Genomic DNA, 15,611 nt, shown 5'->3' with positions numbered 1-15,611 from the left:
TGGGATATCTAGTCGGCATGGACGATTTGGACCGAAGGGTCTGTTTCTGAGTCTCTCTGAAGTGGGGGAAGAGGGTGAAAGGTTGGAGAGGAAGGTGAAACGGATAGATAGGAAAGACACCAGGAGTTAGAAAAGATATGTAGGAAAGGCCACATTACAGTGATCATGGGGGATTTCAATATGCAGCTGAAATGTGAAAGTCGGGTTGGTAGTGGATTGCAAGAAAACAAAATTTTGACATGGCTCAGAGATGGCTTTTTGAAGCAGCTTGTAGTGGAGCCCACTGGGGAACAGGCAGCACTGGATTTATTGTTGTGCAATGAGGCTGTCTTGATAAGGGAGCTTAAGGTGAAGGAACCATGAGGAGCCAGTGATTATAATATGATTGCATTTACTCTGCAATTTGAGATGGAGAATATAGAATCAGAGGTAATGGTATTCCAGCTGAATAAATGAAACTACAGTGTCGGAAGAGCTGGGTGGAATTGACTGGGAGAGGAGCCTAACAGGAAAGACAGTGGAATAGCAATGGCAGGGGTTTCTGGGATAACTCAGGAGACACAACAGAGATTTATCCCAAGGAGAAAGAAGCATGGTACAGAGGATGAGGCAACCATAGCTGACTAGTGAAGTCATGGATAGTATAAAGCAAGAGAGAAGGCATATAATGTTGCAAAGCACAGTGAGAAACCAGAGGATTGGGCTGCTTACAAAGACCAACAGAGGGCAGATTAAATATGAGGGTAAGCTATCCAGTAATATAAAGGAAAACTAGAAATACAAAGGGCAAAAGTGGACATTGGACCACTGGAAAATGACACCAGAGAGACAGTAGTGGGGAGCTGAGGAACTGAATAATTACTTCACGTCAGTCTTCATGGTGAAAGACACAAGTAATATCCCAAAGTTTCAAGTGTGAGGGACAAGAGCTGAGTATGGTGGTCATCACCAAGAAGAAACTGCTGGAAAAACTGAAAGGCGGCCTGAAGGTGGGTAAATCACCACCTGGATTAGATGGACTACACCCCAGAGTTCAAATGGAGATAGCTGAAGAGATATTGGAAGAGTTAGTGGTGATTTTTCAAGAATCGCTACAATCAGGGAGGGTGCCAGAAGACTCAAAAATTATTAATGTGACTCCACTGTCTAAAAATGGAGTAAGACAAAAGACGATAAATTACAGACTGATTAGCCTAACCACCCTCCTGGGTAAGATCCTGAAATCCATTGTAAAGGATGAGATTTCTGAATATTTGGAAGTGTATGGTAAAATAGGGTAATATCAGCATGATTTCATCAAGGGAAGGTCATGCCTGATAAATCTGCTAGAATTCTTTGGGGAAGGAACAAGCAGGTTAGACCAAGGAGAACCAATGGATGTTATCTATCCAGACTTCAAGAAGGCCTTTGACAAGATGTTGTACGGGAGGCTACTGAGTAAGGTAAGGGTCCATAGTGTTAGAGGCACTGTGCTAGCATGAATAGAAGCTTGGCTATCTGGCAGAAAGCAGAGAGATGGCAGCTGGTGACAAGTGTGTTCCGCGAGGCTCAGTGTTGGGACCACGACCTTTCATTTTATACATTAACAATCTAGCTGAAGGAACTGAGGGCATTCTGGCTAAGTTTTCAGATGATACAGAGATAGGTAGAGAGTTAGGTAGCATTGAGGAGGCAGGGAGGCTGCAGAAAGATTTGGACAGGTTAGGAGAATGGGCAAAGAAGTGGCAGATGGAGTACAATGTGGGAAAGTGTGTGGTCATACACTTTGATAGGAAGATTAGTGGCATGGATTATTTTCTAAATGGGGAGAAAATCCAGAAGTCTGAAGTGCAAAGAGACTTGGGAATTCTAGTCCAGGATTCTCTCAGGATAAACTTGCAGGTTGAGTCAATAGTTAGGAACATAAAAGCAATTATGTCATTTATTTTGAGATGACTTGAATATAAAAGCAGTCATGTACTTCTGAGGCTCTAAGGCTCTGGTCAGACCACATTTGAAGTATTGTGTGCAGCTTTGGGCCCCAAAACTGGCTCTGGACCGTATTCAGAGAATATTTGCAAGAATAGTCTCGAATGAAAAACCTAACATATGAGAAACGTCTGAGGACTCTGGATCTATACTTGAAGGAGTTTCAAAGGATGAGGGGGGGGGGATTCTAATAGGAACTTAGAGGATACTGAGTGACCTGGACTGAGTAGATGTTGGGCAGATGTTTCCATTTGTAGGAAAGACTAGGCACAGCCTTCGGGAAAGGGAAGACCTTTTAGTATGGAGATAAGGAGAAGCTTCAGCTGGAGAGTGGTGAGTCTATGGAATTCATTGCCACAGTAGGCTGTGGAAGCCAGGTCATTGAATCAATTTAAGACTGAGATAGATGCGTCCTTGAGTATCAAGGGTTAGCTTAGATTAGGGATTAGCTTAGATTACTTAGATTAGCTTAGATTACTTACAGTGTGGAAACAGGCCCTTCGGCCCAACAAGTCCACACCGACCCGCCGAAGCGTAACCCACCCATACCCCTATATCTACATTTACCCCTTACCTAACACTACGGGCAATTTAGCATGGCCAATTCACCTGGCCTGCACATCTTTGGACTGTGGGAGGAAACCGGAGCACCCGGAGGAAACCCACGCAGACACGGGGAGAACGTGCAAACTCCACACAGTCAGTCGCCTGAGGCAGGAATTGAACCCGGGTCTCAGGCGCTGTGAGGCAGCAGTGCTAACCACTGTGCCACCGTGCCGCCCACTATGGCGCGGTGGTTATGGTTATGGCGAAAAAGTGGGAGAATGTGGTTGAGAAACTTGTCAGCCATGATTGAATGGTGGAGCAGACTCCATGGGTTGACTGGCCTAATTTCTGCTCCTATGTCTTATGGTCTTATCAGTATCACACTGCAGTAGGTGTCATGATTTGGAGACGCCGGTGTTGAACTGGAGTGTGCAAAGTTAAAAATCACAACACCAGGTTATAGTCCAACAGGTTTATTTGGAAGCAATAGCTTTTGGAGCCCTGCTCCTTCATCAGGTGGAAACATCCACTCAGTCCAGGCCATTCAGTATCCTCGAAGTTCCTATTAGATTCTCCCCTCATCCTTCAAAACTCCATCGAGTATAGGCCCAGAGTACTCAGACCTTCCTCATATGTTAAGTTTTTTATTCCTGAGACCATTCTTGTGAAGATTCTCTGAACACGGTCCACCTGATGAAGGAGCAGTGCTCCAAAAGCCAGTGCTTCCAAATAAACCTGTTAGACTACAACCTGGTGTTGTGTGATTTTTAACAGCATGTGCCAGCACCTTACATGCCAAATGCACTGGATCAATCAAATGGCAGTATTTTAGAGTCAAGGTGTCCAAATAGGGTTAAGAGGGGCAATGATCAGTCAGAGGGTACTGCCACACTCAAAGAACTGGTGAATTTCCAGTTTACGGTCTTTACCATGGTTGGTCAAGTGCTTGGTCCTGCTGGAGTTTTGACATTTGTGTCCTTACCATCCAGTGACTGTGCCATGAGATTTCTGAATAATCACTTTGCATCAGTCTTCACAGTGGAAGAAGCTAGTAATATCCTAAAAATTCTAGAGTGTCAGGGGCCAGAGCTGATGATGGTGGCCATCACCAAGAAGAAAATGCTGGAGAAACTGAATGGCCTGAAGGTGGATAAATCACCTGGACCATATGGACTACACCGCAGAGTTCTAAGGGAGATAACTGAAGAGAGGTAAAGTGCAATCTTCTGTAGGTCAACCAGAATGTAGCAGAAACATCAGTCTCAGGGCTGACTATGCTCAGTTGGGATGCTGCCAAGTCACGCCAGGGAGTGGGCCAAAATCATTGCTGGAGTTTTGTGCATTATTGGTCAAGGGAACTTTGATTCTTCTTTTATGGCATGACTGTGACTAATGAGGTAAGTATTTAATTCCCATCCCTAACTGCTCTGTATAAGATGATCGTGAGCTGCCACCTTGAACTGCTACAGTTCTTGGATGTGCAGGAACACTTCCGTGCTGTTAAGTGGATTGTTGCTGTGTTAAAATTTAGGAACTATGAAGAAATGGTATTATAGCGCTAAGCCAAGATGATGTGTGGCTTGGAGGGGAACTTGTGGATCTTAGTGCTCCAGTGCACGGCCTTCTCAGTGGTAGAATTGCAGGTATGGAAGATGCCGTCAAAGAAGCCTTAATGTATTACTTCAAAGCATCTTGTAGATGGTGTATGGTGTTGCCTTTGTGAGTTGGTAGTGAAGGAGAGAATGTTCAAGGTAGTGACTAGGATGCCATTTAAGTGGACTACTTTATCTTGGGTGGTATTGCGTCCCTATTTTGAATCAACCTGTTTATGACACCTTAATGTAAGGGTCCCATAATCCAGGAGTTAGGACCACAATCTCACTTTGGGCTGACATCTTTTATTTGTATGGAAAAAGATAGTGCATCATCTATTTGTTTGATTCATTTAAGCACTGGTCACGGTTTCCATGGGTGGTCAAAGCCAGGGACTTGTGTTGTATGTGTTGTATTAATTATGAGATTGTGTGTTTTTTTTAAACTGGATTGGTCCCACAATTCTATGTTGTGGGCAAATCACCACACCGTACCTTTAATTCAACTGCTTGTTAAGAAAGCTCACAGTCAATCAAGTACTGAAACAATGATTTAAACTTTATTGCGTGTAGCAACCAAAATAAAATCCTGTAACTAATCAAGTTAGACCTCAACTCAATTTGGCTATCATTTAATTAATGAGGAATTTAGTTACAATTCTAACCAACAGTATCTGTCTCTGGATGTGTCTGGGGTTCAATCCTTGTGCAGTGTTGATTTTCAAAGTACTGCTGCTGAATTATTCTAGTGTTGATTGTTATACAAATTTTTGTCCTTTTAGATCTATGATGTGATATTGTTAATTCTTGATCATTTTATCCAAAATATTGCCAGCTTACCTTCTTATCTTCTTTGTTCCTTGTTAAATTTGGCCTTAACTGTCTGTCTGTTTGAAAAGACAGCTTTCCTGTTATTAATTCCTTAAATTCCTCTACAGGGTAATCAGTTGTCCTTGTATTATGTCGCCAGTTATCGAATGGAAGTCAAAACTAGTACTTGCAACTTGCACAGAAATGGAACTAGTAGTTTTGACTCCATTTTCAGACATGGCTAATTGCTTTCAATTCTTGTGTAAATTTGTCCTTGTTCCATAATAGTTGAGCGTGGTGCTGGAAAGACCCAGCAGGTCAGGAAACATCTGAAGAGCAGGAGAATCAACGTTTCGGACATAAGCCCTTCATCCGTAATTCCTGATAAAGGACTTATGCCCAAAACATCGATTCTTCTGCTCCTTGGATGCTGCCTGACCCGCTGTGCCATTCTAGCACCACACTCTTGACGTTAATCTCCAGAATCTGCAGTCCTCACTTTCTCCTTTTTTAGATTAGATTAGATTAGATTAGATTCCTTACAGTGTGGAAACAGGCCCTTCAGCCCAACAAGTCCAACCGCCCCGCTGAAGCACAACCCACCCATACCCCTGCATTTACCCCTTACCTAACACTACAGGCAATTTAGCATGACCAATTCACCTGACCTGCACATCTTTGGACTGTGGGAGGAAACTGGAGCACCCGGCAGAAACCCACGCAGACACTGGAAGAATGTGCAAACTCCACACAGTCAGTCGCCTGAGGCGGGTATTGAACCCGGGTCTCTGGCACTGTGAGGCAGCAGTGCTAACCACTGTGCCACCGTGCTGCCCACCACTGTGCCACCGTGCCGCTCCTTGTCCCTTTAATAATTGTTCATGGACTGAGAGAATCAAAAGTAAACTGTTACACATGGAAAGCAGCAGCAATAACTCTGGAATAAAGTATTAAGTCCTGAAGTCCATCACATCTATTCAACTGGATAATGGGTTGGTATTAGTTGCATGTTCATTTGTTGCCATTTTCTGGAATGTCTAGCAGGGTTTTAAGTATCTTGCTAATAGGATTTTCAAGATTTCGTAAATGGAAAGGTTAATATTTCACATAATTTCCATCTGTCTGACTTGGCTCAGAAATGGCGTCACACAAATGGGGCACAGGACAATGTGCAACAACACCAGTGATCATTTGGTTGGACTGGATTAAATGGGGTTACAGGACTATTGGATAGATAAATATTCTTCAGCGGAATAGGTTTGGTTTGCTGTCATTAAGAAGAGTTTTGTCTGTCCCCTTCTAAGACATTTCAGCACGTAACCAGACCAACTCCATCATGGCTTTTATCTTTTGGTGGTTGCCAATGAGATGAGACCATTAAGGTAGAGTTCTGATATTCTACGCCTGGTTTTTGTGTGAAATTTATGGGTAAGCGACCTTATACAGAAGGAAGCAGAGTTCCTTCCCAGTGATATTACAGTTTAGATGGAACGCTGAAGGCTAACTTTCTCTGGATAGAGGAGGAGGCACCAAGTCTGGAAGAAGCATTCTAATCAATCCAGGTTGCTAATGAATGTCTTACTTATGTGCTGTAGTGTCTGCTTAGATTATTTCTGGGATTTGGTGCAGAGTACGCTTTCTGATAAAATCTGGTGTGACTGACCACTTCACCTGATAGTAGGCTATTCTGTGGTCAGCTGATCTTATCACCAAGATAACCATGGTTACTTGTGCAGATAATGACAAACTTAAGAGTTTTGCAACATTGAATAATTGCTGAAAACTTCAGAAATGGAACTTGCACCCAGTGTTGTGTACTAATAACATGATTATGAAACTAACTGTGGTCACCAGCTGCTACTGGAATGCTATACAATTGTTGATCATGACTACAAGGATTTGTCTGTCCCATAGTCAGAACAACCTCCTGAAACTCACCTTGTTTATGAAGCGGGCATATAAAACTAATTTTATCCAGTTGAGAATAAGCCATTTGACCAATTTATAGGTGCGGTAAACATATTCTTCAGCATGACACCAATGACAAGGGTTCACTTCCATTCCAGTTGAAACAGATTTGGAATGTGTTTGTTCATTTCTGTGCTTTGTATAAAAGAGGCATCTTTGGGTTAGCATGGGCGAGATGGGCTGAACCCCCCCCCCCCCACTTCTGTGATGAATCATTTCTGTGGTTTTCTTGTCCTATCACTGACCTGCTTTCAGGAAGAGCACAAAAACAAATCTTTCTTTGTCTATATTCCCTGTCCCCTTTTTTTAAGCCTAGGATATACTTTTGCAGAGAATTATCCCGAAAATCTTCGAGAAATTCATTCATTTTTGTCATCAACTCGTCTGCTCATCCTAATGTACATGGCTGTTAAAATCTACATTGATATGACTTTGTCTTAGATTAAAGAAAGGGGTTAGACAAGCACATGACTTCTTCAAGGTTGACACTGGGGCTCAATATACAAACTCTCACTACAGTTTTAATGATTTTCTGTTTCTTAATTCTATCCATAAAGTCTCCATTGTTTGTTTTACATCTTGTTATAGTCTCTCTTTTCATTCAAGTAATAACTAAGGCTACACCTTTGTCCCAAGAATTTTCTGCATTTATCCTGAAGATTTTTTGAGCTGATGCATTTAGCTTGTAGTCTTGATCCTCTTGCAACCATGTTTCAAAAGCTATTGACATGCAATAACTTCCAAGGTGAATATGCAATTAATTAATTTTTTGCTTATCCCAGTGCATTTGTATGAAGAATATTTATTTGGACCATGCTTCCGAACCTGTTCTGTTACTTTAATGACATTTATTCTTGTTTCTCATAAATTTACATCTTTTAGTTTTCCAGAATATCTTCAACTGCATTTGTAAGCAGATTCACTTAATTCCTGTCTAGTTCATGAGTAACATACCTCCAAATTTCTCCCCATCCCTTAGTTTCTCACATAAACAAAACAACTCCTAACCACCACCCTGCATTTTCTACAACTTGATGAAAGCTTTCTCATACAGTACTTTTTTACAGGCCTGATTAGCTACGTACTCTTGTCTCTTCCTTTTATTTATTTGTGTTTACAACTAGAGGAAAAAGCTTTGCTCACAACCCAGGTACTAAGACCAAGACCTCCCAAAACAAAAAAGAATTATACAGTAGTCTCACAAATTCCTTATTACTTGTAGTCTTAACGTGGTAATTGCCCCTTGCCTCTGGTCCTTTTTATTTAATGTACTCTGATTTAACACGCTGCTTTTCCCAAAAGATATTTCAGTGAAAAAATCTAGAAAAAACATTTCAAAAGGTGAACATACTTGTAAAATATAGTATTCCAAAGCATTTAATGAAGGTAAACTTGTGTACCAAGCAGCAATAGAATTTGAACCATGGTAGAATCAAAGTTTTGAAGGACAAAATGGAATTGAATAGTGAATGGTTTTCCAGAGTTTGGATTTAGAATTCTGGATAGACTAGAATAAAATCGGCAACAGGCATGTAACAAATAGGGCTATAGGAAAGAATAAGGCCAATAGATTGGTAGCTCAGTGCAAGGATCAGGTTGTAAATTTGCTTGCTGAGCTGGTAGATTTGTTCTCTGATGTTGCGTCATCATGCTAGGTAACAGTAGTGAACCTCCAGTGAAGCATTGGTGTTCTGTCCCACTTGCTATTTATCTGTGTTGTTTTGTTGTGGTAGGTGATATCATTTCTGGTTCTGTTTCTGAGAGGTTGGTAAATGGAGTCCGAGTCTATATGCTTGTTAATGGAGTTCCAGTTTGAATGCCAGACCAAGGAATTCTCAAGCGTGTCTGTTTAGCCTGTTCCAGGATGGATGTACTGTCACAGTCAAACTCTTGGTCTGTGTATATGGATATCAGTGATAGGTGGTCATGTCCTTTGGTTGCTAGTTGGTGCTCATGTATCCTGGTGGCCCAGTTTCCTATTATTTTGTCCAATGTAATGTTTGTTGCAGTCCTTGCAACAAATGTATACGTATATTTTGTATATCTGGTTGTTGGTACGGGATCCTTTAAACTCATTCGGAGCTGTTCCAGTGTGGTGGTAGGTATGTGGGCTACCATGATGCTGAGGGGCTGGAGTAGTCTGGTTGTCACCTTAAAGATGTTTTTGATGAATGTCAGAGTGGCTAGAGTCTCTGGGCATGTTGTATCTTCTTGTTTAGGTCTGTTGTGGAGGAATCAGCAGACTGTGCTTATCAGGTAACCATTGTTCCTGGATATGTTGTATAGGTATTTTTCCTCGGCTCCTCGTAGTTCCTGGGTGCTGCAGTGTATTGTGGCCTGTTTAAATGATGTTCTGATGCGGTTCCATTTGTACGTATTGGGAAGATTGCTCCTCTAGTTGAGTATCTGATCAGTGTGGTGCATGGCTTCCCTGTAGATGCTGGTCTGCAGCTCTCCATTGGCTTTTCATTCTACTGTGACATCTAGGAAGGGAAGTCTTATTATCCTCTTCTTTGGTGAACTTTATACCAGTAAGGATGTTGTTTATGTGTTTGTGAGTTTCTTTTAATTTGTTGCATTTCATGATGACAAAGATGTCATCCACATAGCGGACCCAAAGCTTGGGCTGGATCATGGGAAGGGCTGTTCGTTCTAACCTCTGTTTCTGCTAAAAGTCCAGATATTGGTGATCCCAGAGGCACCCCATTGATTTGATTTGACAACTTTGTCGTCACAAAACGCAACAAATTAGAAGAAACCCACAAACGCATAAACAACATCCTTACCAGTGTAAAGTTCACCAACGAGGAAAAGAATAATAAGACTCACTTTCCCAGATCTCATAGTAGAAAGAAAAGCCAATGGAGAGCTGCAGACCAGTGTCTATAGGACCAACCAGATACTCAACTACAGGAGCAATCATCCCAACGCCCACAAACTGAGCTGCATCAGGACATTATTTAAACAAACCACAACACACTGCAGCACCCAGGAACTACAAGGAGCCGAGGAAAAACACCTCTACAGCATATTCAGGAACAGTGGGTACCCGATAAGCGCAGTCTGTCGATATCCTAAACAGGAAGACAACATGCCCAGAGACTCTAACAACCCTGCCACACATTAAACACATCTCTAAGGTGACAACCAGACTACTCCAGCCCCTCAGCATCATGATAGCCCACAAACCTACCACCACACTGAAAAAGCTTCAGGTGAAGTTAAAGGATCCCGTACCAACAATCAGCAGAATGAACGTCATATACAAAATATCCTGCAAGGACTGCAACGAACATTACATTGGACAAACTAATAGGAAGCTGGGCCGCCAAAGTACCTGAGCACCAACTGGCCACCAGGATACATGAGCACCAACTAGCCACCAAAGGACATGACCACCTGTCACTGATATCCATACACACAGACCAAGAGGGACACCAGTTTGACTGGGACAGTACATCCATCCTGGAACAGGCTAAACAGACACATGGGGGAATTCCCAGAGGTCTGGCATTTCAAACTGGAACTCCATTAACAAACATATAGATTTGGACCCCACTTACCAACCTCTCAGAAACAGAACCAGAAATGATATCACCTACCACAACGAACCAAGACAGATAAATAGCAAGTGGGACAGAACACCAATGCTTCACTGGAGGCTCACTGATGTTACCTAGTATGATGATGAAACATCTGAGAACAAATTACCAGCTCAGCAAGTAAATTTACAACCTGAGTTACACATCTTCTCCAAAGTCTGAGTACAAGGATTTTAATTCAAACGTAAATTGAAGCCGAAGACAGACATATAAAACTTAAATTATTGTTTCTGCTGAGTCAAAATTAAATGTTTATGAAAGTTGTCAGCCTGATTTTTGTTTCTCTGTCCGTTTTACAGAGTTTGACCGAGGCCTGAGTATGATGACTGGGATTGCACCCATTAACCCAATGATGCCTGGATTGGGCATTGTTCCACCAACAGTTCGTCAAAACATGCTTGTAGTAAAGGAGATCATTCATTGTAAAAGCTGTACACTTTTTCCTCCAAATCCAAGTAAGTGATGGAGTGGCAGTGAAGTAACAAATCTTTAAAAGAAACTTGTTGTATTTTTCATGACTTACTCTACCTTGCACACAATTAGCTTCTTTATTTTTTTCATGGTGAATTTATCAAGAGACAATATTTAGCTCATCACTTCTAAATTTTTCAGCAACCGACGCCTTCATTGCACTGAATAAATTTCATTAAACATACTTGCAACTGTGTTTCCTTTGAGGACAAACTGTTCAAATGTAAAGTTGTCATAATTCAGAATGTTGCTATTAATTGATCAAATTTTCAGATTGTGCTAAGAAAATTAGGACACCACCAACTGAATAGTTTGCGACAACAATGTTTAATAAAACTTTTGACTGAATTATTAATGCTGTAGTTCAACTTAACTTGTATATTTAAATTATTATTTTGTGGGTTTTTTCATATGTCATGTTGAACCCAACTGAGTTTACTAGTTTATGGAGTTCTCTTATTTCTATATTAATACCACTGTTAGCATCTTCACCAGAATCTTTGATTGAAAAACATGAAAGGTAATTATGTACTTAGTAAGAATTTTAATATTATTCAGCCAATTAAAACTTTCCTTCTTCCTTTGTACAAATATGTTTTCTGTAAAAATGTTCTGTGAATGTCAAATGACATTTATTTGAAACTGGATCTGAAACTAATCCATTTGGATGAAAGGGAAAGTTTCTGACATTCCTTCATTTTGACCACACTCAATTCAGTTTATTAGGACATCAAAACTATTGTCAATGTGGATGCATATGAGAAATGTTTGGATATATTTCAAGTGACTTTCAATCTGGCTGCACGTAAAATTCCGAAAATTGATCTGCAGTTGAGACATTTCTTTCACTTTGGTCTGATAAAAGTGGTTATTCAATGAACCTTGTCCACCCGGGTGAGAGTGTGATGTGTTTCTGTTCAAATGAATGACATACTATCACTTCTGATTTTCTCAACATTGACTAATGTAACAAATAGTTACTCATTGCATTTGACCTAAGAGTGTCAGATACTCTTACAAGGTTATGGAAAGATGCAAAAACAATGGGGTTGTCATAGAGTGGGTGGCTTTGTCTCCCCTAATATTGACTGGGACTTGGTTAGAGCAAGAGGCTTAGATGGGATAGAATTTGTAAGGTGCATCCAAGAGGGTTTCTTGAAACAATATGTGGATAGTCCAACTAGAGGAGGAGCAATGCTGCCTTTGAATTGGGAATTGAGCCTGGCCATGTGACTGACCTTACAATGGGAGAGCATTTTGGAAATAGTGATCACAACTTCACAAGTTTTAAGATAGCTATGAACAAGGATACGTCAGGACATTGCGAGAAGATACTAAGTTGGGGAAAGACAAATTCTGTCAGTATTGGGAAGGAGTTAGGGAGAGCTAATTGGGAGCAGATGTTATCGGGCAAGTTCACATTTGACGTGTGGGAGATCTTTAAATGCCTATTGATCAGAGTTTAGAACCAGCATGTTCCAGTAAGGAGGAAGGACAGTGATACAAGGTATGGGACCCTTGGATGATGAGGGAGAATGTGAATTTAGTCAAAAAGAAAAAGGAAACATTTGTAAAGTTTAGAAAGCTGACATAGCACGGGGACAATGAGGAATATAGAGAAAGCAGGAACGATCTCACGGAGGAAATTAGGGGAATAAGGAGAGGTCATTAAATATCCTTGGCAAGTAGTGTTAAAGAAAACCCCCAGGCATTTTATACAGACATTAAAAGCAAGAGGATAACTAGGGAGGTGATAGGACTCAAGGCTAAAGGAAGGAACTTGTGCTTGGAGGTAGCAGATATGGGTGAGACCCTAAATGAGAACTTTGAGTCAGTAATACTAAGGAGAAGGACATGGGGGATAGTGAGATTAGTGTGGGGCATGCCAATATGATAGGGCATTTTGAGATCAAGAAAGAATTGGTGTTGGATCTCTTGAAGAGCATTAAGTTGGTTAAGATCCCAGGGCTCAATGGGATCGATCCCAGCTTATTGAGAGAGGCAAAGAGATTGCTGCAACCTTGACCAAGATCTTTATATCCTCTCTAACCACTGAAGAGGTCCAAGGACTGGTGAGTAGCTAATTGTATTCTTCTGTTTAAGAAGGGCAATCGGGATAATCCAGGAAATTGTAGCCTGGTGATTCTCTTGTCGGTGGTTTGGAAACAATTGGAGAGATTTGTTAGGCATGGGATTTATGAGCATTTGGAATACCATGGCCTAAATAGAGCCAGTCAGCATGGCTTTATCCGGGGCAGATCATATCTTACTAACTTGATCGATTTCTTTTTCGTGTAGAGGTGATGAAAGTGATCAGTGAGGGTAGAACAGTAAATGTTGTTTACATGAATTTTGGAAAGGCAAGAATTTTAGGAAGTCAAGATCCTTCATGGTAGGCTCATTGAGAAGATTAAGATGCATGGTGACTTGGCCATTGGGATTCAGAATTGGCTTGCTCATAGAAGACAGACGATAGTTGTGGATGGGTGTTCTTCTGGCTGGAGAACCATGACCAGTGGTGCTCTGCAGGGATCTGTACTGGGACCTCTGCTGTTTGTAATTTATATAAATGACTTGGATTAAAATGTAGATGGTGGATTAGTAAGTTTGCAGGCAATACAAAGATTGGGGAAATTGTAGATAGTGTAGAATGTTGGCAAAGGATACAGCAAGATCAGTTCAGATATGGGCTGTGGAATGGCAGACTGAGTTTATGTTGCACTTTGGGAGATCAAATGGTAAGGGAAAGTATACAGTTAATGGCAGGATCCTGAACAGCATTGATGGACAGAGGGATGTTGGGGTCCTAGACCTTAGCTTCCTGAAAATGGTTACAGGTAAGAAAAGCATATGTCATGCTTGCCTTTCTTGGGCGGGGAATTGTAGAGTTAGAAAGTGATGTTGCAGCTTCATAAAAGTTTGGTTAGGCACTTATAGTATTGCATTGATTCTGGTCGCCACAGTTCAGGAAGATGTGGAGGCTTTGGAGAGGATGCAGAAGATGTTTACTAGGATGCTGCCTGGATTAGAAGGTATATAGCCTCTCTGCTAGACAAACTAGGGTTGTTTTCTCTGGAGTGGCAGAGGCAGAGGAACATGATAGGAGATGCGTAGACAGGGTTGACAGTCAGAATGTTTTTGCCAGAGTTGAAATATCTAACACTAGAGGGCATACATTTAAGATGAGAGGGAGAAAGTTCAAAGGAGATGTGAGGGCAAATCTTTTGAGTGTTAAGTGCCTGGAATGTGCTACCAGGGGTAGCATACAAGTGGCACATACAAGAGGAGTGTCTAAGGGGCTTTTCGATAAGCCCATGAATAAGCAAGGATTGGAGGGATATGGATTGTGGGCAGGTAGAAAGGATTAGTTTAACTTGACCATCATATTCAGTACATTATCGAAGGCGATGTTACTGTGCTGTACTGATCTATGTTTTAAAAGCAATGTTCAAATGAGTTTCCCAGTATTACTAATCCCTGGTACCTTTAAAAAGCAATATTGTAATGATATTCATGTAAATCTTCTGAAGATGCAAAGCACATGACATGTTCTGTGTTTCATTTGAGTTATTTCAACGTGTTTTCAGTGCACTGCCAGGATGCAAAACTGGCTTAGGATGTATGATAAAATAGTACTGAAAAGATCTTCAGAAAATGATTGACCAAAACGTCACTTTATTATTAGAAAATTTGTGAATCCTTTCCAAAGCTGTAGTAGTGAAATTTACAGTACCTGGAGAGCAGTTACATGAAGGATATCTTCTTCGTTATTATTTTTTGAAAGTTAGTGTGAAGATATTTGAGAAACTGGTTTGTTCTGTTTTTTTTCTGCCAAGCAAACAAGTTGCAACTGTGGTTTTGCATTAGATTTTGTATTATCTAAGTAATATTACAGATGCTGCTTTGGTGTGACCACTATTGGACATTCTACTTTTTCTTCTAAAGTAGAGCAAAGTATTTTGACTAAATTAGCATGGTATTTGGAATCTTAAATAATTACAAGCTAAAATAGACTGCCTATAATTTAGTCTCTAGAGATTTACTGTACATATTGGGTGGAAACTTGTGTCTTTAATTAATTGAATGAAATTTATTTTTAAACATTCAAAAATAATTTTGTTCTAATTACTGATGTAGAGTTTAAAACCTTTTTCTTGCTTATACATTTAATTGTTCGCTAGGCCTTTGGAGTTATTAAGCAACTGTTAGCTTATTAGTTAATATTTTCTGCTTGGCATTGGAAGGTAGATATATTAAACCTGTATCCAGCCATAAAGGATGAATGATTGCCCTCTCAGGCTCTGAAGCATACAAAATGTATTTTGCAATCTAAATCTGTTTCCCATGGCATGTTGATGCAGAGCACAGATTTATCAAACATGATGCAAATTTTGCAATTTCAAAGTAGAAAAGAATAGTAGAAAATTAAACAACATATTTTCTAATTGGATTATGGTTTATTGCCTGTACCAGGAATAGATTATTTTTAATTTGAACTAACCTATATTTTTGCTACCCTGGATACAATTTGAAACAGATGAACTTTTTCATAATATTGAATGTATTTGCATTGGCGATTGGCATCTTTCAAGCCATATGATTTTACTTATTATTTCATATTAAATGTCTGTTTGCCTCAATTTGTTGTACTTGC

General features: G+C 40.5%; 1 protein-coding gene across 9 annotated transcripts in view; it reads left to right on the top strand.

The window, feature by feature from the left end:
• LOC140495845 (ecto-NOX disulfide-thiol exchanger 2-like) overlaps nt 1–15,611 on the top strand; it is a 227,290-nt gene that overhangs the window by 147,995 nt on the left and 63,684 nt on the right. For all 9 annotated transcript variants that reach the window (XM_072595025.1, XM_072595024.1, XM_072595018.1 and 6 more), the window contains one exon: nt 10,786–10,941. In XM_072595025.1, the coding sequence (XP_072451126.1) occupies nt 10,786–10,941 (156 nt within the window). The remainder of the gene's footprint in view (nt 1–10,785; nt 10,942–15,611) is intronic.

Source organism: Chiloscyllium punctatum, chromosome 25 (assembly GCF_047496795.1).
Source record: "Chiloscyllium punctatum isolate Juve2018m chromosome 25, sChiPun1.3, whole genome shotgun sequence".
In the NCBI taxonomy this organism is placed as follows: Eukaryota; Metazoa; Chordata; class Chondrichthyes; order Orectolobiformes; family Hemiscylliidae; genus Chiloscyllium; species Chiloscyllium punctatum.
The sequence above is the reverse complement of the archived record's forward strand: the minus strand, read 5'-3'. Positions and strand labels throughout refer to the sequence as shown.